Source organism: Ananas comosus, linkage group 14 (assembly GCF_001540865.1).
Source record: "Ananas comosus cultivar F153 linkage group 14, ASM154086v1, whole genome shotgun sequence".
Taxonomy (NCBI): Eukaryota; Viridiplantae; Streptophyta; class Magnoliopsida; order Poales; family Bromeliaceae; genus Ananas; species Ananas comosus.
Window position 1 is genome coordinate 7,450,789 of NC_033634.1, and position 22,797 is coordinate 7,473,585.

The window sequence follows — 22,797 nt, forward strand, 5'->3', positions numbered from 1 at the left end:
AAAAAAAAAAAAAAAATTTAAACGCTTTTCCGCTGTGTTTCAAACTAAAACGGGGACCCCGGGGCGTGACAGTATACATGTTCGCAACTGTAAACTTGATAAAACTGTTCTATTAAGCTCTAAGAGTGTTCTACTATGACAAAATAGTGTTGACAACCATAAAGCTATTAAGAGTGTTCTATTAATCTTTACAGCTATTCTATTATGGCATAAAAGTGTTCTGTTCTATTATGACAAAGGAGTGTTGACAACCATAAAGCTATTAAGAGTGTTCTATTAACCTTTACAACTGTTCTATTAAGCTCTAAGAGTGTTATATTTTACTAAACTGATAGCAGTGTTCTATATTAAGTTTTAAGAATGTTCTATTAAGTCATAAAAGAGTAAGATTGCAATGTATACATGTTCGCAACTGTAAACTTGATAAAACTGTTCTATTAAGCTCTAAGAGTCTTCTACTATAACAAAAGAGTGTTGACAAGCATAAAGCTATCAAGAGTGTTCTATTAACCTTTACAACTATTCTATTAAGCTCTAAGAGTGTTCTATTCTACTATGACAAAAGAGTGTTGACAACCATAAAGTCATTAAGTGTGTTCTATTAACCTTTACAACTGTTCTATTAAGCTCTAAGAGTGTTCTATTCTACTATGACAAAAGAGTGTTGACAACCATAAAGCTATTAAGAGTGTTCTATTAACCTTTACAACTGTTCTATTAAACTCTAAAAGTGTTCTATTCTACTATGACAAAAGAGTGTTGACAACCATAAAGCTATTAAGAGTGTTCTATTAACCTTTACAACTGTTCTATTAAACTCTAAAAGTGTTCTATTCTACTATGACAAAAGAGTGTTGACAACCATAAAGCTATTAAGAGTGTTCTATTAACCTTTACAACTGTTCTATTAAACTCTAAAAGTGTTCTATTCTACTATGACAAAAGAGTGTTGACAACCATAAAGCTATTAAGAGTGTTCTATTAACCTTTACAACTGTTCTATTAAACTCTAAAAGTGTTCTATTCTACTATGACAAAAGAGTGTTGACAACCATAAAGCTATTAAGAGTGTTCTATTAACCTTTACAACTGTTCTATTAAACTCTAAAAGTGTTCTATTCTACTATGACAAAAGAGTGTTGACAACCATAAAGCTATTAAGAGTGTTCTATTAACCTTTACAACTGTTCTATTAAACTCTAAAAGTGTTCTATTCTACTATGACAAAAGAGTGTTGACAACCATAAAGCTATTAAGAGTGTTCTATTAACCTTTACAACTGTTCTATTAAACTCTAAAAGTGTTCTATTCTACTATGACAAAAGAGTGTTGACAACCATAAAGCTATTAAGAGTGTTCTATTAACCTTTACAACTGTTCTATTAAACTCTAAGAGTGTTCTATTCTACTATGACAAAAGAGTGTTGACAACCATAAAGCTATTAAGAGTGTTCTATTAATCTTTGCAACTGTTCTATTAAGCTCTAAGAGTGTTCTATTCTACTATGACAAAAGAGTGTTGACAACCATAAAGCTATTAAGAGTGTTCTATTAACCTTTACAACTGTTCTATTATGTCATAAAACTGTTCTAAACCCAAAAACTAATAGCAGTGTTCTATTAAGCTTTAAGAATGTTCTATTAAGTTATAAAAGAGTAACATTGCAATGTATATATGTTCGTAACTGTAAACTTGATAAAACTGTTCTATTAAGCTCTAAGAGTATTCTACTATGACAAAAGAGTGTTGACAACCATAAAGCTATTAAGAGTGTTCTATTAACCTTTACAACTGTTCTATTATGTCATAAAACTGTTCTAAACCCAAAAACTAATAGCAGTGTTCTATTAAGCTTTAAGAATGTTCTATTAAGTTATAAAAGAGTAACATTGCAATGTATATATGTTCGTAACTGTAAACTTGATAAAACTGTTCTATTAAGCTCTAAGAGTCTTCTACTATGACAAAAGAGTGTTGACAACCATAAAGCTATTAAGAGTGTTTTATTAATCTTTACAACTGTTCTATTAAGTTCTAAGAGTGTTCTATTCTACTATGACAAAGAAATGTTGACAACCATAAAGTTATTAAGAGTATTCTATTAACCTTTACAACTGTTCTATTAAGCTCTAAGAGTGTTCTATTCTATTATGATAAAGGAGTGTTGACAACCATAAAGCTATTAAGAGTGTTTTATTAACTTTTACAACCGTTCTATTAAGCTCTATAAGTGTTCTATTCTACTATGACAAAGGAGTGTTGACAACCATAAAGCTATTAAAGTGTTCTATTAACTTTTACAACTGTTCTATTATGACATAAATGTGTTCTATTCTACTATGACAAAAGAGTGTTTACAAGTATAAAGCTATTAAGAGTGTTCTATTAACTTTTACAGTTGTTCTATTATGGTATAAAACTGTTATAAAGTTTAAAACTGATAGCACACTTCTATTAAGCTTTAAGAATGTTTTATTATGTCATAAGAGGATAAGATTGCAATGTATAAATATTCGCAACTACAAATCTGATAAAAGTGTTCTATTAAGCTCTAATAATGTTCTATTCTATTATGACAAAAGAGTGTTGACAACCATAAAGCTATTCAGAGTGTTCTATTAATCTTTATAATTATTCTATTATGACATAAAACTGTTATAAAGTCTAAAACTGATAGCAGTGTTCTATGAATATTTAAGAATGTTCTAGTAAGTCATAAGAGGGTAAGATTGTAATGTATACATGTTCACAACTATAAACCTGATAAAAGTATTCTATTAAGCCTTATAAGTGTTCTACTATGACAAAAGAGTGTTCACAACCATAAAGTTAATAAGAGTGTTTTATTATGCTCTAATAGTGTTCTTTTATGGCATAAAAGTGTTAGATTGTCAAGCATACATGTTCGCAAATACAAATTCTATAAGAGTGTTCTACTAAGAGTGTTCTTATAAGCTCTAAGAGTAAAGCCTTTATGGCATAAGAGTGACAGATTGCAATGCATACATATTCCTAGCTAACTATATATATACGAATACAAACAAATTAATTATTAATACAAGTATAGAAATATGAATAAGAGAATATACTAGTAACCCCAAACATATGTTCTATACCTTTCTACATATTAGTAACTCTAAACATATTTTCTAGTATAAACTAAGCAAAATTTATGAAATGTATGAAATATATGTGTGTTACTGTGGGCGCATCTTCTAAACACTAAAATCACAAATGCTTTATTTTTACAAATGTAACAAATAATATAATATACCAGCTGAGTAAACCCTAAATAAAATAAATCAGCTAGTCGGTGACGAAATCCGGAGCACGCACAGACGAACCCAAGCGGCAACCCTAAACCCTTAAAATATAAATTTTATATTAAATTTAAAATTAGAAATAAGAGATTATAAAAATTCAAAAATATTCTCTGTTTGAGTTGAATCCTTTGTTCGGTTGTGGCCGAATTAGCTCCAAAATCGTTCCCAATTTCGGACGCCCACGACTGAAGTAATGCGTCACAGGTATTAGGATGGACAGTGGAGCATTTGAGACGCGACCTCCTACCAATGGAGAGAGGTGAGGGCGAGAGACACCTTCGAGACAGTTTCGGACAGGAGCTTCTACCGACCGTCTTTCCTGCCGAACACCGTCCAATGGAGTGATCTGCGAGCGAGAGAGAGAGAGAGAGAGATGAGAGCGAGAGGAAGAAACTGAGAAATGGTGAGACCTGTGCGGGAGAGAGTGACGAGAGGTGTGCGGGACAGAGCGAGAAACATAGAAAAAGAACGAAAGAGAGAGATGGTGGAGAGACCGAGAGAGCGACAGCTGTGGGGGTTGTAGTAGGTGAAAAAATAAAAGAGGGTGAGTTTATAATTTATTGTGCAAAATGATTAATATCAACTATTGGATCTTTGAGTTATGGGATCTACAACCCAACCTGTTGTCCAGTTAGTTGCGTTCACACCGTACTATTATGTGTGTGAACTGTGGAAGTTGTTCCGTTGGGGCATGGTCGTGGCTCCCGCTCCTCCCACAAAAGTCCTGAACTTCCCCCGCCTCCTCGCGATCTTTTTGGTTTCCTCTCTTCCTCTTCCCTCTCATCCCGAAGACCAAAAAAAAAAAAAAAAAAAAAAAACACAAATGGGCCCGTCGACGAGAGACGAGTCGACGGCGCCGCGAGCTCGCTTCGTCCATAACTTTCGAAGAGCGACCGCCGACTCCGACAGAGACATCTCTTCCTCTTCCTCTTCCGAAGAAGAAGACAGCAACGACCAAACTGACGGGGAAGAAGAAGAAGAAGAAGAAGAAGAAGAAGAAGTTTCTTCAGATGATGTGGAGACCGAAGAAGTAGAAGAAGCAGCAGAACCATCATCCTCTTCGCTAGCATCATCCCAGTGGAACAATTTTTCGCCAAAGAAGAAACGGAAACAGCAAGCGGAAGTACGAGTGAAAGAGGAGGCAAAACCGCCGCAGACGACGAGGACGACCAAGAAATCACCTATCACCATCAGCCTTAAGAAAGTCTGCAAGGTCTTGCCATTTCTCAACCCTCCCCCCCCTCTCTCTCTTCTTCTTCTGCTCCCTTAATTTTTCGCCGCCCCTCTACCCTAATTCTCAGTGTGAATTGCAAATTTCTGATTTTATAACGATGCAATGTTTGGTTGTTTTTTTTTTTTTAAATTTTTTTATTTTTAATATAATGTAGGTGTGCAAGAGGAGTGGTCATGAAGCCGGTTTCAAGGGGGCCGTATACGTTGATTGCCCGATGAAGCCCTGCTTCCTCTGCAAAAGGCCTGGTGTGTTGTGTTAGACCGTGATATTCGTGCGGACCTAGGCTTCTAAGTTCAAAATGTTGAAGCTCAGTACAATATTGGAATCTTTCTGTCAGTGCTTTTCATTAATTAGTGCCTACGCATATCTGATGTTCGAATGCTTGTAGGCCATACGACCATGACCTGCCCGCACCGAGTGGCCATGGAGCATGGCGTAGTTCCAGGCCCTAGAAGAAACTCGAACACCTTCTTTGATTATATCTTTCAACGCCAGCTCAAAGCTAAAGTTTCGATGGTATGGATAGTAGAATGAAATCTTATTGCTGCATGTAGAATGATCGCTTATTCTCTGTGTGCTATAACTGCTTTATCTAGTTTGTTAACCTATTCTGTGTCATGAGACGTTAAATGTTTCTGGCAAGGAATCTGTTTTTGTAGTTGTGTCTGCTACAAACAAATATGTCATCAAGGATTACAGCCTTGTTATCAATTGTATTCTCGGTCATGGAGTTTTTATCATTATTTGGAATATTAACAAGAACCATCTTCAGGATGATCATTCGGTTAGAGTTACTGTTACTCACATTACCTGTAATTGGATTAGATTTAGTATAGCACACCTTTCTCTGTTCATCTTATCTTTTCTTCTCTCCTGCTGCATAACTAATGTGCTGATCAGCATCATTTTTCCTATTAATTACTATTTTTTTCATTTTTCCTTTCGATTGTTAGATGAAGCCTCCTTTTGTGATTCCTAATCAGTTGGAGTGCGGAAATATCAGATTTCACAGTAGGCGTGTGACTTGCCTAGAATTTCATCCAACTAAGGATGGTATTCTTTTATCTGGAGACAAGGTATGACAAGCACACCGTGCGTACTTCTGGTCAGAAAGAAATTCATGCTTGGCCTTCAAATTAGTCTAACTATGTGTAGATTAATAACCGTGTTGCTTTTGCCTTTGTTTATTCTATGGAAAAGAAGGGGCAGCTTGGCATCTGGGACTACGACAAACTACACGAGAAGATGGTTTATGAATCCATACACTCTTGCATAGTTAACAACATGAAGTGAGAGTCCCAGCTGATGTCATGTCCTTTCTCTTTAATTTTCCATATATCAGGGTTTTAAGCACCTTTTTATTTTGGTTGTCTCATTCAGGTTCAATTTGGATAAAGATGGAGTGTTGTACACATCATCATCCGATGGAACTGTGCATTGCACTGACTTGGAGACTGGCATCTCATCTCCCTTGATGGATCTTAACCCAGAGGGGTGGAATGTAAATTTCCTGCCCTTGGATCTAATTTGGATGTCTTTTCCTGCTATATATAGTATTGATTTGTCTGAGGACCTGTCACCGATCAAGACTTGACCTAGCTTGAATTATGTCACACCCCGAAAATTCATCAAGCAGATTGATTTAAGAATATTCAGAATAATTACTGCAGTTCACAAATTTTAGCAGAAAAGAGCACCTATCAGAGAGCATAGACTAGAGGGAATAAATGGACAAAAAAAATTGAGCCGAGGAAAAACTAAGCCGGAATCAAAAGTATCAATTGTTTCATTTCATTGTCAGCAAAATTATGTCTTTTCTGTAATCTGCACCATTTTTTCTAATTATAATGGAAAAGTCTCGATTATATTAGTCTGTCTCCAAATCACGATAAGGATAAAATTTATTTTAGCCCTTGAAAGTCTGTCTATTATATTATAATCTATGGTCACAGCTTACGTTTCGACTTTAAGATTTTATATCTAGATAACTTATAATAAATTAATCTTTTTGAATACGGCCACTACACTAGGCATCTCTAGCAAACCGTGAAAAATATGATTAGCAGTTGAGCTGTATGTTCTCCAAAAATTAGTATCTCTGAAGTACCGAAAATTTTGATGCTAGCTCGACAATGGACCCCTACAGAGACTATTTTAAATAACTATAAACTTGATTGGATGCGAATGAACCTAACATATCCAACAGATCATCCAACATCTGTATGCCTTGTTTTGTTTGCATTACTGATCTGACCCATATAGTTGCCTTGGTACATACCAAAATGAATAGTACTTTATGCTTGCTTTCAAAATAGTTGGGAAGAATGAAGTACTCAGAGAAGTACGGAAAATGAATAAAAAATGGAGAACATGAAGAAGTTTCTTCTATGAAGTATTGGAGCAAGATATGCAAATCAAGTCTTTGCGTAACCTTTATTTAATATTTTGTCATCCATTTTTGTCAGACTGTGATAATCAAGTCTCACAAGTTGATTTTATTGAACTAATTTTGTGCTTTCTTAAAAAGACTATCCTTGTAACAATATTGAGAAATCTAACAAATATTAAGAAATCTTTTCTTGACAAGATGGGGAGTTTTGGGTGAATAGTTTATAACCTAGCGCCTTTTTCATTTTATGGAGTACTTTTACCATATTCTTTGTAGAAAATTAACAGTTAGGTTTTCGGATGTTGATGTGTTCATTATTATTTATAAACGTTCCTACTTTTTAGTGTAATTGCCTCACACTTTTCTAACTTTGACAAACTTGATTTGTTCTTGATATTAGGGGCCTGGTACTTGGCGCATGCTGTATGGTATGGATATAAATACTGAAAAAGGTCTTTTGTTGGTGGCTGATAACTTTGGATTTCTTTACTTGTAAGTATCTTTTAAACATTTTAATTATCAAGTGCCATGTGGTTCATATAATTGCTTAGTTTTATGAAACACTTGTAGTATAAGCTATTTAGTCCAATTCTTATCCAACTCTTCATATTATTTGTCGGACTTGTACCCTCCACTGAGCGTAAGCAGCATGTAAACTTTATATTTTGGAAGTTTGTTCAGAGTATTGGTGAGATTCTTCCCCCCAAAACTTATAGAGACATAACCAAGGATCAAAGTGCCGCCTAGTGCCGTACGGCACGGGGCGGCACGTACCGTACGGGGGGGTCTCGGACACCCCTGCTGTGCCACAGTACATTGCGCTGTGCCGCATGAGACAGTGCGGCCCAGGACAGTTTGGCCCAGGACAGTTTGCCGCGACACAGTGTCGTGCCGGCATTGTGCTGTTTTTTTTTTTTTTTTTTTGCTTTCTTTTCTTGCTTTTGCTTTTTTTTTTTCTTTTTGTTTTGTTCTTTGGGATACCCGAAGCATTTTTGGTACCCTACATTCCTCCAAAGACATTGCAAATCGAAGATCTACTTGTTAGGTAAGTCAAAAAAATTATAATTTCATTTTTTTTTGTTTATCAATATACGGGCAAAATTTCAATTTACATATCCGATCCATATGGGTCTATCGGCCTGAGCCCTCCGCTTCCACCATAGACATCCATTTTTTCTTTACAAATTATTTTATCAAAATTTGTTGCATCGCGAAACTTTTGCTGAATTAGTGGAATAAAATCAAACTCAATAAACAAATTTTGAGGCACATCAAATATAAAATTTTATTTTTGTGTCAGAAGATTGAAAATACTGATAAAATTAAAAGCTAAATTAAATTAATTGATACTTAAATTTATTTAATTTATTTGTCATCTAATTTATTGCTTAATTTTTTTGATAGATCTACTAATTTTTTGAAAAAATTAATTTTTTTCAATTACTTTTTAAAATAATTTTTTAAAATAATTTTTAAAATAATTTAAAAACTATTTTTTTTTCATTTTATAAAAGAAAGACTGTAATATGGTCAAAAGAAAGAAAGGAAGATATCTTTGCATTTTAAAAATTCTAACCTGTAAAATTTTTATTCTGCATCAGGTATAGTTGTACTTTACATACAAAAGAATTTACAAGTATGTTAATTGATGAGTATAGTAAGCTATACATAGCAAATATTTATAATTATTGATTAAATATTTCAAAATAACATTACAAGAGAGCTTATTGGAATAAAAAAAAAGAAATAAGTCCGTGTCAAAACGTGCCAGTAGGAGGTCATGTGTATCCATCGGCACGCAAGCGTACCATGTGTTGGCATGGAAGCTTGCCGGTGCCGTACTATGCCAGGCAGACAGCGACACGCTTACATGCCACAACACTTTAAACCCTGGTGAGATAATGATGTTTAAAGCCTTATTCTTTGTTCATCATCGGTTTGGTGTTTTAATGTTGTCGAGTCTTGTTATAATTGATATAGAAAAACTAGTATGTTAATAACTGTTTCCTACTCAGCTTGTCTTGCTTGTGTTGATATCTCTTCAGTTTTGCTGTCACGTCCCATCCCGTTCCACAGCGGAGTCAATGCGAGGGGCGTGCACAGACCCGCCAAACAGGTAGAGTTTTTCCTATCTGTCCAAAGTGTAAACAAAACCAATACATTGAATTTCATCCAGAAAAGAATAATATAACACGGTTTTGCACGAGGGCATATCACAAGAGCGAGAATGTAAACTAACTATTACAACATAGTCATTCACATTTTACATACATTTTTCATTTTAATACATAATACATGATATGCCTTTTTCCACAAAATACGGCTTTCGCTCTCTATTGCATTTTTCTTTTCCAAAATTACCTTTACATTTTATTAGTTATACACGGGCGACCTACACTTGGTGGCCCTGCTATCTAGGGTGCAATGCCATGACTCCGCTCGTGGTTGGAGTTGGATCTGCAAAACAGGGGATGAGGACTAAAAGAAGTTTCCAGTGGGTTCGGCCGCTGACCCTGACGACTTTCCCACTAAGCCTAATCAAGGCATAAGTAGATACAATAATCAAGTAGTTAACAACTATACAGTATGCAAAAGCTGGAATAAGCAATACTATGCCTTTACATAATGAAATGAGGTCCAAGACCCAATATGCTCATACTATCCCCCTACTTATCTTTGGCCCAATCAGGATGGCTCACCATAAGGTCGAGTCCAACTCACAAAACTAAGCCATATGGGGAGGCGATAATGCGACCCAATCACCTACCTTGGCTGCCTACGTAGTCCATCACCACCTAATGCATACACTAAAGAAAATAGCCACTACTATGCCTTTGCAACATGCAACAAGATCAATGACCTAATATGATCAACTTGATGCCTCTTTACCTCTTGGCTCAATCACTGGCTCACCAATGGTCAAGCCTGACTCACATCTTTAAGCCAAGTGGGGAGGTGAGAAAGCGACCCAATCACCCACCTTGGTCATTTGTTGGGGAGGCGAGAATGCGACTTTATCCCTGTACGCGTGACACTCCGAAGTTCACTGCTTATGGAGTAGCGACCTCCACAAGCTATAGCAGACTATGCGGGTATGATTTACTTCTCTTATTCAGAGAACCTACCACTAACTATGGTGACAATATACCTGGATCTACCAATCCCCAACATGCTCATTTCACAGTATATGCAACTACGGCAAAACATCTAGAACATGTTACATGTACAACCTCGACACACAATGTCGTAATCCTTCATACTTGAACAATAGGTTACGCCCAATCCGTAGTTCAATCCGTCACTAAGGTTCATGTTTGACATTGTTGGCGTTCGGTTAAACCGAATCAGGTGCGCCTAAGATCGGGCTCAACCCGACAATTATTATGTTGTCTAATTGGACCATCTCGCTTTTAACTTGCAAAGTTAGTTAGAGATATATTCTAGCTATATTAGGATAATAATCATAAACCGATTCGGCTTAATCTTTTACTTACCTATTAGGGTTTTATGATCCCTTATAAATATACGGGCTACTCTCTCATAGAAACAAAGAAGAAAATAGAGGAAAAATTCTCATAAATTCGTGAGTAATTTGTGAGCCGTCTTGTGAGAGAGAGAAACCGCATACTCCATTAACTTATTGTTTTTGGAGGGTCTTGAATGGTGGATTATAGATCTAGCTCGTCCGTAGCTCTATCTACTGTAGGTATGGAGCGTTAGAAGACCTTCACAGACAATCAGAGGACACGTAAATCAACCTCTACGATCCGGGACTTATCGTATTCTAGCACGAGTCGCTTCCGCAAAAGGTACGAACAAATACTTCCCCTGCGGTCTACAGACACTCAATGACGCCTAGTGTTCCACTACATTTTCTATATCCATACAACTAGTTTACTCTACTAGTTCAATGCATCTCTAGGGTTCACATGGCACTATACCTATGCAACCTAAGTTTTAGGGTTCTCAACAATAGTTGTCTACTTCTAATTTAGGTAGCATGTAATTTACATGGTAATAACATACACTTGAACCCTAGCATACATTCTCAATCCTCTACATGTTCTTGAGGCTGCATTCATTCTATGTCACTAGATTCATGTTTAATAACTACACTGACACTTAGTTTTCTGCTAGAGTGATCCAAGTCCGTTCACTAGTTTGTTCTACTAGTTTTCTTGCATTTCTAGGGTTCCCAAAGTTCAAATGCCCTTATACTCATCATGCTAGGTTAGCAACTTGAATCAATGATTATCTATTGCATAGATCAAATAGCATGCAATTTATATGGTAACAACACATTCTATAACCCTAACATGCATTTCTAAATATATACATATAAAATATGCTCAATGAATGGAGGTAGATATAGAAAGAAATCCAACTATTTCGGAGAGCACTACTCACCTCAGTTAATTACCAATAGCTAGGATTTTAAAGCAATTGGCTTTCCGACGTCAATTCGACACGCTTCAAGCCTAACGAATGAAATTTCTCAAATTCCTCCAATCGGATGTCGTAATCTTGTCGTAATCCAAATCGAAGTTGTTCCCTGTCACGCCCCGGGGCCCAGCGGAAGCCCGCCCGGCGCGTGCCCAGACCCGCCATATGTCTAAAACATACAAGGCGTCTACAATAAAGCGATAAATAAAGCAGTAATAAAAGAACATCTAGGAGTATTAGTGCATGGTACATCTAGATTTCTACAACAAGAAAAGGTGAAAGAAGCCAAAACCACTAAAAGAGAGTCATAAGTAATATAAAAGATATCCCAAAACAAGAGCTAAAAGAGTACATAGGTGGTCTCTATACATGGTACAAAAATCTCTCTCCAAAACACAAAAAAAGAGTAACCACCTAAGAGCAAGCAGCTCTCGCTATCAAGCTAGGCGACACCCTTGCTGCGATCCCATGCCTCCGCCGGTGCCGAAGGCTCTGAAATAAAACCATAAAACAGGGAGCGTGAGAACTATTAAATAATAGTTCCCAGTGGGCAATTACTGACTTCAGTGAAATGCGCCACTAGGCTTAAAAGCTACAAAAAGGGGTAAGTACGAGTATAAGCAAAAGCGATATATACGACAAGTAAATGAACATGAGTACTTACTACTACATGATGTCTCTACTTAGCATGGAATTGTATAAGTAAGAAAGCTATTCTATCATGAAAATGCACGAGTATACAACCATCATAATATCCACAATGTAATAGTAAAATGTCATTGTTTACTATTCTAGTTAATATTCACTTGGCATGTTAACTACTTAAAGTTAAATCTTGAAAGACCCGCCCGAAGGCTGTCTGGCCTGTAGACCCACCCGTAGGCTGTCTGGCCGGTGCCGAGCCTAATGGCCCCGTAGTAGTCAACATCCCCACTCTAGGAATGAGCCTTGCCCACGGCAATCCACTTCGGCGCCCAATTCCGCACGGCGAATATGTATCGCGATGGCCATCTCCGGAGTGCCGGCTTGTAGGGAGCGACCCTCACAAGCGTGTGCGAATGAACACAATGGCAGCAAGCGTAAGATCCGTCTCAAGTACCGAATTCTCATGTCTAAAAACATGGAATATGTATATCGAATGTCTCAATGGCCTATCTCTATAGCATCATGTCTAAAATATGGAAAGTAATAGATGTCAATGGCCTATCACTATGTCTCAATGTAGCAGTTTCATAGTCTACTAAGTCAATTTTTATTCGCTAAGTCCAAGCTTAAATCAAATGTTCACAAATGCATAATTTGAGCTATTTTAAACATACGAGACAAGTTTCCAATTCGCTACCATGAACACTTCTCGCATGCATGTATAATACCCAGAATGCTCTACTATATAGAGTGAAATTTATCTTACACATAAAACATGCATTTTAAGTGTTCTAAAATTCACATAAATCCTATTTAGCATGAATATGCAATCAAATTGACGTTACGACAAGTATAATATACACAGGGGCCATTTTGCCCCGATTTCATGAAGTCAAACCCACCACAACTCTTGCGACCCTTCGTTTGCTCTGACGAAGGTGCCCACTAGTCTCCTAGTACCTTAAAGATGTAGGAACAAGAGTTAAACGAATCTTACGAACATCCCAAAGCTCAAACATTAACCAACTCTAGTTAAGGTGGAGAAAACTCACCTATAGCGTAGAAATCCTTTAAGAAATCCCAAATGAAAGCCAAATCTCTTCCAAAGCAACTTATACCAAGGTTCTAAACCAATCAATTAGGTTCCAAAGCCCTCAAATCAAAAATCCACAATTCTAACCTTAAAACCCAAATCTAGGGTTTCATTTGGTAAAACCTACCAAAACATGCTCCAAAGAGTAGATTAAGCATACTAACCTCCTTGGTAGCTCTAAATCAAGCTCAAAATGTTCTAGGGTTGGAGGTTGATCCTCCACAAAGCTCCAACAACAAGCTCCAAGCCTCCAAAGGTAAGGAGAGGGTGTGGGGGAAGTCCAAAGTCCACCAAGCAAGCTCTCCTTCCTCTTCTCCTCCTTCTTCCCTTTCTTCCTTCTCCTTCTTCTTCTCTTTCTAGAGAGTGTGAGAGAGTGAGAAGTGAGGGAAAGAAAGAAAGGAAAAGCCCTAAAAGCCTTCTAATGTAACAAAATCCAGAAAAGTCCCTCAACTTTGCAACCTGTGCACTGCCCTGACTGGGCAGTTTTCGGGTGGAGGGACCGGTCTCTCCCCACATGGGACCGGTCCCTCAGGACTCTCCCACAGAGACGCGTTCAGGAACCGGTCTCTCTGGTTGAGGGATCGGTTGCCTCGGCCGACAGCCGCAACCACGCGACGGGGGACCGGTCTCTCCCACCAGGGACCGGTCCCCGAGAGTAAAACTCTCAGGACTTAGCCAAAAATCCAGAAATTCAAACTACGGGTCGGAACACCGTCTACGACCCTCCACAAGGTGTGGAAAAGCTTGGAACTCAAATCAAACACTCGAACCTCGCAATTTGCACAGGTCCAGCGTGTTACATTCCCCACGTCGAACTAGCCTTCAATTAGGAATTTACAAGATCAAGTTGGTCTAAAATCTCATTAGGACCAAAGGCCCAAATCCAAACTCTGGGTTTCTAGATCCTCAAGAGCACCCAAAATCATGGTGGATTCTTTGTTTAAATTAGTTTAGAAACACCTAGGGATCTTAAAAACACCAATTTTAAAGGATTTAACCCAAATCCTAACACAAATAAAAAAAACTCACCATGGCCCCCAAGTCTACCAAGCTCCTACACTTGTTCTTGGGCTTGTTCTTCTCCTCCAAGCTTCTTCCAAGCTTGCTCTCCATCAAATCCTCCAACCTTGAGAAGGGATTACAAGAGAGGGAGAGAGATGTGTTAGAGAGAAAGAGAGAAGGGTTTCCCTTATGTTCTCTCGTGTGTGAAGGAGAGAGGGAGAGAAAAGAGGCTGTGGGGTCCATATATAGTGTACCCAACACGAAGGATCCGGATCCTTCATCAGGGTCCAGACCCCGAACCCAATTTGTACAACTTTGCGCAGCTAGGGCTCTGACCCCGAGAGTCTAAGGCCAAGAATCACTTTTTCTCAAACTCTCCATTTTTGCTCCACAGTGCTCCAACTTGGTTCTAATTGTTCCGAAACCCTCGGAATCTGTCAAAAGCAATACCACCCTTTTTTTCTTGACTGTACTTTGCCGAACTTGGCCAAAGTTTGAGGAAGTATACTAAAATTCAGTTTACTACATTCTCTTCCTGCTAAAAATAGTTTCGTTCACGAAACTCGGATTGATACCTCAGCTCGACACATTGAAGAGGTGAGGACACTACTCCCGCATTAAGTTCTCGAGTCCCCATGGGGCTTTTTGTTCTTCAAGGCTACCCCACTGTACATGAACATACGAAATCACACAATTCCACAGTTCCTCCTCGGGAGCTAGAATACACATGGGGCATTTATAGGTCATATTCTCCTACAGGCCCGCAGATTCATAGTAGAGGACATGAATTGGGTTGAGTACATAGTTGCGGACTGTAGTTACATGAAACACATCATGAACTCTCCCAAGCTTAGGTGGCAACGCGAGTCCACATGCCCTAGTACCTACCCGTTCCAAAATCTTCTTCCGTCCAAGGCATCGGGGACTTAACTTCCCCGAACCTCCAACCACTTCACCCTTCTCACGGGTGGCACTTCCAAAGAGATGTGATTGCCTATCGCAAATTTTCATATTTGCCAACGATGTCTGCACAGCTTTTCCTTGTCGTGCTTCCGCTATTAATACCCGTTGATGCGCAATGTAGTACATCCCATGCGAGCTCTGTCCTCTAAAAAACACAATGCACACTCACAATGAAATCTCCTAGGTTGAAACTACCTTTCCACCTCGTGGTGTGGATTGGCCAGAAATGAGCCGATTAGTCGAATGATCCACCACCACCCATATCACAATAGGGCAGATATTCCCTTTTCCTATAAGGGCCTCTAGGTTGTCACTTCACACCCTACTCCGAGCGTTCTCATAGTAGGCGAACTTCGAGTACGGCAAGCACTGGCACTATCCAGACCCACAACTCCAAATTCTTCTACTTAACAGGCCCATCAATTTTTCCTGTTAAAGAGTCTTCATTATACAATACGACTTTTTCTTCACATCCATCGCTCTATTCTGAAGCCTATTTTGGTCTATTCTCCGGTATTGCTCATAGGCAATTCTCATTTGGTGTCTCCTTTCATTACGAGTTGGATCCTACTAAGCGTAGACCTCTAGCTCCACAACGAGATGGCACATCCTCGAGCACTTACTCATTCCGGAACATAATCCCTGTTTCACACGTGGCTTCTACTATCCCAGCATCTCACAAGGAGCACGTTGCTTTGCTTCCACATGATGCAAGTTGGCTTTACATGTTTCTTATGACGAGCCCATAATAACCCCATGTTCGTAATTCCAACCATGCTTCCGCAATAACGTTAGACTTTGCAGTTTGGTGACTCTACCAATTTGGTGAATGGCATGACCGAGCCTTGGCCCGTTTGGTCAATACACTCAACCTTTCCCCACGCTACTAACGTTCCATTATAAGAGCCGTTGGATAACCCTTTTAATCCGGTTGCCACAAAGGTCCACTGACGGACGATCCCACGTAGATCGACAGCCTAAAATCTGACTCGATTGGTTCGCACGTGCGAATCCAATTATCACATGGTGGAGTTCCTATTTGGGACTTTGCATCCATACCCTGACATAGGTCATCGCTCAGACTACCGCCTCGACCATAAATCGAGCCAAGCCCTACCCTCAGGTCTTGGTCTGCTTTCGCACATAGTTGACCGTGTCTATCCATACGGTCCTAGGTTCCACAGTCCTCACATGGTCCAAGCATGCGTAATTCCCAAGCAATGCTCTCTAACTATTGCCACACGACCAAGACGCTCCCAACAATATACTATGGCCGTCCATCTCTTAGGTACCCACCTGAAACTTCACCTCACAAGGAGGATTCTTAACATAGTCTGAACACTCGCATATCGAGCTTATGTTCCCTTAATCCGAGGCTCTGCTCTATCGAGCACACGTCCATTGGCCACCAGGCACCCAAAAGGAAACCACCACCCTCTGGAGCAGTTCTCGGCTTCCTTTCCACTTGGCCAACTCCGAAGTGCTATTGCCAATCAACACTCTTCGGTTGAACCTTCAATCTGTGCCCCACAACAACTCTGAAATCGAGCGTACTATGCTTCTATTCCTTCTTGTATTGGCTACAATCCTTAAGCAACTTTGCTTCAACATGCCTCACCGTCCAGGTACGCTCCCTCACTTTGAGCTGCGACACCTTAAGGCTAACTTATCTAGGTTTAGCGGTCATCATGCTAATCCTCCGGCAGCGAAATCACTTCCATTACCAACCTGCTAGAGGGTTATGAAATTTAGAGTGCGACCCTACGTCGTTACTTCTTCATACACGGGTACTACCATAACCATGAAAGTTTCATGTCATACGCTCACTTGCCATGTAATAAATACTTTGGGGTTATCATCTTCAGGAGAGGTTCTCTCAACCTCCATATCATGCCCTTATTATCAAGGCTTTTAGAAGGCTACTATGTTCCTTTCACTACTTATCGCTGGACCCCGCCATGAGTCTTCCCAAACTTAGCGCTAGGTCCTAGTTTGTGCACAGCTAGCAATACATCCATAGTGGAATACCTCACGTTTCCAACCATATGTCCGACTAGTTTCACCTTAGGATCCAACTAAGATACAATCCCCCTATATTCATATAGGAGGGCCAAAACTCTAATTCCCCCTAGCATACAACACAACCATACTTCGTTCATTCATTAGCCATAATACACCCTACTATCCCAAGAACTAAGGACAAGGGATGATTAATTTACTTCGAAAACATTTCCCCACTCCTTTTTGGATCTTCCTCAAGATTGGCGTAAGCATAAATCCGCACTAATAGGTCACTCCAACCTATACAATCTCTCTCTTCGGAACTAATCACTACTAAATCAAGCTAGCATGTAAATATTTCATTCTCTAATCACTGATTTGAATCCACATTTTACTACAAGTCGTATTGCCTCCTTTTAATCACCTAGGTAGAGGGAACAATTATGTGGAAGAAGTCCTTGTCAATTCGGCTTCACTTCCAACAATCGTCGCTTGGCTACATCATTCTCGTTATCCGACCATAGGTCAGTCTTACCTACGCCTTTTCCCCATAGGTCTTGCCTTCCACACCCGTCATCGAGGGTCTTGCGCTGTATCCATCACCCACCTTCGCTGGGGCAAATGCATCCATATCCTCCACGGCAAGAATTATCAAATCTCCACGGCTACCAATCTTGACACCCGGTCAGGGCACGCATCGGCTTCTACACACCACGCTTCTCAGCCACAACGAGAGGCCTTGTGCCCTCAGCGATGCTTAGCTCGCAACATCGGAGGGCTATCTAGTCCTCTGCAATATTGGTCCCACCAAGTAACCTATTATTGTCACTCGAGGGATAACACGNTCTTGACACCCGGTCAGGGCACGCATCGGCTTCTACACACCACGCTTCTCAGCCACAACGAGAGGCCTTGTGCCCTCAGCGATGCTTAGCTCGCAACATCGGAGGGCTATCTAGTCCTCTGCAATATTGGTCCCACCAAGTAACCTATTATTGTCACTCGAGGGATAACACGCGTACCTAGGCGACCCAACGATCGAATTTGATCTGTCGCACACAATAGCTGACCCAATCAAGCGAAAGTCATAGAAGGATACCCCTACTCCACTTTCGACATCATGTTTGTCTGCAACCAACATGATCATCTAAATAGAGTAGTTGCAATACCTTCAATCCACTTCCGAAATGCTATTGGAGACACATTTTGACCCAATCATTTCACTTTGCCATTAGTTACGTTCACTCACAAGCCTAGGGTCCTTAGTTTTTCCAGCCTAAGGTTCTCTAGTTCCCCATAGACCATTTCTAAGCTTTGATACCACCTCAATCTGTCACAGTCCGCCGTTCCACAGCGGAGGCAATGCGGGCGCATGCCTAAACCCGCCGAATGGACGGAGTTTTTTTTATCCATCCAAGGGGTAAATAAAACCAATATATTGAATTTCACCCAGAAAAATGAAATAACACAGTTTTGCACTAGGGCATATCACAAGAGTGAGAGTGTAAACTAACTATTACAACATAGTCATTCACATTTTATATACATTTTTAACTTCAATACATAATACATGATACATACCTTTTAACTTAAAATTCAGCTTTCGTTCTTTATTACATTTTTCTTTTTTGAAATTACCTTTACATTCTTTTATTTGTACATGGGTGACCTACACTTGGTGATCCTGCTATCTTGAGCACAATGCCCACGTTGGTTTGGTGTCGCTCCGCTCATGGTTGGATATGCAAAACAGGGGTTGAGAACTAAAAGAAGTTTCCAATGGGTTTGACCGCCGACCCTGGCGACTTTTCCATTAGGCCTAATCAAGGCATAAGTAGATACAAAACTAAGTAGTAAACAACTATACTATGCATAAACTGGAATAAACAGTACTATGCCTTTACATAATGGAATGAGGTCCAAGACCCAATATGCTGATATTATCCCCCTACTTACCTTTGACCCAATCATGATGGCTCACCATAAGGTTGAGCCCAACTCACAACACTAAGCCATGTGGGGAGGCGATAAAGTGACCCGATCACCCACCTTGCCTGTCTATGTAGTCCATCACCACTTAGTGCATACAATAAAGCAAATAGCCGCTACTATGCCTTTGCACCGTGCTACAAGGTCCATGACCTAATATGATCAACTTGATGCCTCTTTACCTCTTGATCCAATTGCATCAGCTCACCAACGGTCGAGCCCGACTCACATCACTAAGCCAAATGGGGAGGCGAGAAGCAACTGAATCCCCGTACGCATGACACTCTGGAGTTCACCGCTTGTGGAGTTGCGACCTCCATAAGCTATTATAGACTATGCGAGTATGATCCAATTCTCTTATCCAGAGAACCTACCACTAACCATGGTGACAATATACCGGGATCTATCAATCCCTGACATGCTCTCACAATATACGGGATCTACCAATCCCTAACATGCTCATTTCATGGCATATGCAACTATGACAAAATATCTAGAACATGTTACATGTACAACCTCGACACACAATGTCGTAATCCTCTATACTTGAACAATAGGTTACACCCAGTCTGTAGTTCAATCTGTCACTAGGTTCATGTTTGACACTCAATGACGCCTAGTGTTCCACTACGTTTTCTATGTCCATACAACTAGTTTACTCTACTAGTTTAATGCATCTCTAGGGTTCACGTGGTACTACACCCGTGGAACCTAAGTTTTAGAGTTCTCAACAATAGTTGTCTGCTTCTACTTTAGAAAGCATGCAATTTACTTGGCAATAACATACACTTGAACCCTAACATACATTCTCAATCCTTTATATGTTTTCGAGGCTGCATTCATTCTATGTCACTAGATTCATGTTTAGTAACTACACTGACACTTAGTTTTCCACTAGAGTGATCTAAGTCCATTCACTAGTTTGTTCTACTAGTTTTCTTGCATTTCTAGGGTTCCCAAAGTTCAAATGCCCTTATATTCATCATGCTAGGTTAGCAACTTGCATCAATGATTATCTATTGCATAGATCAAATAGCATGCGATTTATATGGTAACAACACATTCTATAACCCTAACATGCATTTCTATATATATACATATACAATATGCTCAATGAATGGAGGTAGATATAGGAAGAAATCCAACTATTTCGGAGAGCACTACTCACCTCAGTTAATTACCAATAGCTAGGATTTTAAAGCAATTGGCTTTCCGACGTCGATTCGACACGCTTCAAGCCTAACGAACGAAATTTCTCAAATTCCTCCAATCGGATGCCGTCATCTTGTCGTAATCCAAATCGAAGTTGTTCCCCACGTCGAACTATCTTTTTAGAGATTTACAAGGTCAATTTTGTAGAAAACCTCATAAGGACAAAAGCCCCAAATCCAAGCCCTAGATTTCTAGATCCTCAAGAACACCCAAAATCATGGGGTAGCCTTTATTTAAATTAGTTTAGAAATACCTAGGGATCTTAAAAACACCAATTTTAAAGGATTTAACCCAAATCCTAATTCAAATCAGAAAAACTCACCATGGCCCCCAAGTCCACCAAGCTCCTTAGTTGTTCTTGAGCTTGTTCTTCTCCTGCAAGTTTCTTCCAAGCTTGCTCTCCATCGAATCCTCCAACCTTGAGGAGGGATTACAAGAGAAAAGGGAGAGAGATGTTAGAGAGAAAAAGAGAAGGGTTTCCCCTTTTTTTTTCCCTCTCGTGTGTGAGGGAGAGAGGGAGAGAAAGAGGCTGTGGGGTCTATATATAGGGCCCCCAAACATGGAGGATCACCCTTCATCAGGGTCCGGATCCCGAAACCAATATGCACACTTTGTGCAGGCAAGGTTCGGACCTTCCTACAGGGTCCGGACCCCCAGAGTCAAAAGGCCCAAGATCACTTTTTCTCAAACTCTCTGATTTTACTCCACGGTGCTCCAATTGGTTTCAATTGTTCCAAAACCCTCGGAATCCATAAAGAACACTACCACATCCTCATTTTTTTACTGTACTTCGCCCAACTTGGCTAAAGTTTGAGGAAGTATACTAAAATTTAGTTTACTACATTTGCATATACTCTCTCTAGTACGTGTGCTCACTCTGTTCTTCTCTTATGTTAAAAGGTTGGATGCACGGTCAAGGGCAGGAATAGGGGCACCTATCCTAATACACAAGAAGGGTAGCAAGGTAGTTGGGCTTCATTGCAATCCTGTTCAACCAGATCTTCTTCTAAGCTGTGGAAACGATCACCTTGTGAGTTGAATAAAGTGTTGCTGTTTTCCTTTTCCTTTTCTTTTTTGATGTTACTAGTAATGTACTAATCTAGTATGCTCAATGCTTTGGGGTTTCCATTTATTTACCGTCTTACTTTTTCCTTCCCCCTTCATATATCTGATTTTTAGGCTCGGATGTGGGATGTACGTCGGATAGAAGCTGATTCTTCACTTGTTAGTCTTGCTCATGGCCGTGTGGTTAATTCGGCATATTTCTCGCAACACAGTGGAAGCAAAATACTAACAACATCTCAGGACAACAGAATTCGAGTGTGGGATTCTATTTTTGGCAATTTGGAATCACCAAGCAGAGAGATTGTCCATAGTCATGATTTCAATCGCCACCTGACTCCTTTCCGAGCTGAGTGGGATCCGAAGGTTGTCATCTTCGTGCATGACTCTTCAGCTAGCTATTTGATTAAATATTGTTTGTGCAATGTTCTTGCCTTCTTTCATTTGCAACTGCTATTTAGTCAAACTAAGATACTTGGTAAAGTGCTGATTTGAGTTATGGTTAGAAAATGTGAGAATGGTAATTTGGTTGCAGCAAACTTTACAGAATACTATATACTCTGCAGGATCACTCTGAGACTATTGCAGTTATCGGCCGTTACATAAGTGAGAACTACAATGGGGTTGCTTTACATCCTATTGATTTCATAGATACCACTACTGGGAAGCTCTTGGCGGAGGTGATGGACCCCGACATAACAACTATCAGCCCTGTGAACAAACTACATCCTAGAGACAATATACTAGCATCAGGCAGCTCAAGGTATTGGGTCGCTTTATAGTTCATTTTTCATGATGGCGTAAATTTCTTCTTTTTTCTCCTCACTGGTGAAGTGAATTTTGCTCTTCTCGCAGGTCTCTTTTTATTTGGAAGCCGAAAAGGGAAACTACTTCCACAGAAGAGCAAATCAAAACAAAGCAGAGGGAATTCATTTATGGAAGTTCAGGGAAGAAAAAAAGCAGTTGGCACAATAACAATGATAGTGATGATGATGATGACGACTTCAATTTTGGTTCCAAGGAGAGGAACAAAAAAGCCAGGAGAGCTGATGTTAAATATACTCAAACTTTTAAGGGCAAAGGAAAAACTATACTTTGAAACTTTGCAGTGTCACTCATTTTGGGAATGGTGGTAACTGTAGCTGAAGTTATTTTGACAACTACAGTCGAAACAGAAACAATCGTTTTTGTGGAATTGAGAATGCTGTAATTATTATAATGATGTCATCAGTTTGTATACATTCAGCTTGTCTGTGGTGTTTTGTTTTAAAAGAACTGCTTCTATCATCTTTTTTGTTGTGGCAGCTCCTTACAGTGGTTGAACCTGAAAATGGTTCCTCCATAACTAGATGAATTATCTGATGTAAAGGATTCTATCCTCTTTAAGCAATGTAAGTAATGTAGCATTCAGAATGGTGATGGTGTTGCCATATTGTTTTA

The 22,797-nt window shown here is 39.5% G+C and overlaps 1 protein-coding gene across 4 annotated transcripts; it reads left to right on the plus strand.

The window, feature by feature from the left end:
* LOC109720568 (DNA damage-binding protein 2) lies at positions 4,053-22,797 on the plus strand. Of its 4 annotated transcripts, none has more exons than XM_020247788.1 (11): positions 4,053-4,537; positions 4,713-4,803; positions 4,947-5,074; positions 5,542-5,634; positions 5,762-5,847; positions 5,939-6,059; positions 7,348-7,439; positions 21,196-21,325; positions 21,475-21,723; positions 21,924-22,120; positions 22,213-22,797. In XM_020247788.1, exons 1-11 carry the CDS (start codon positions 4,148-4,150, stop codon positions 22,454-22,456), a joined length of 1,821 nt encoding a protein of 606 aa, XP_020103377.1. In that variant the 5' UTR covers positions 4,053-4,147; the 3' UTR covers positions 22,457-22,797. The 4 variants fall into 4 exon arrangements, with proteins under 4 accessions (XP_020103377.1, XP_020103375.1, XP_020103374.1 ...); XM_020247786.1 differs by having other exon boundaries at positions 4,100-4,537; positions 5,512-5,634; XM_020247785.1 differs by having other exon boundaries at positions 4,101-4,537; positions 5,512-5,634; positions 5,759-5,847.

What these genes read in the sequence shown, in the direction of transcription:
- LOC109720568 (XM_020247785.1), top strand. Translation starts at nt 4,148, where the DNA reads ATGGGCCCGTCGACGAGAGACGAGTCGACGGCGCCGCGAGCTCGCTTC. An exon ending in TTAACCCAGAGGGGTGGAAT is followed by an intron (nt 6,060 to 7,347) that starts GTAAATTTCCTG and finishes TCTTGATATTAG; the next exon opens with GGGCCTGGTACTTGGCGCAT. An exon ending in AACTTTGGATTTCTTTACTT is followed by an intron (nt 7,440 to 21,195) that starts GTAAGTATCTTT and finishes TTATGTTAAAAG; the next exon opens with GTTGGATGCACGGTCAAGGG.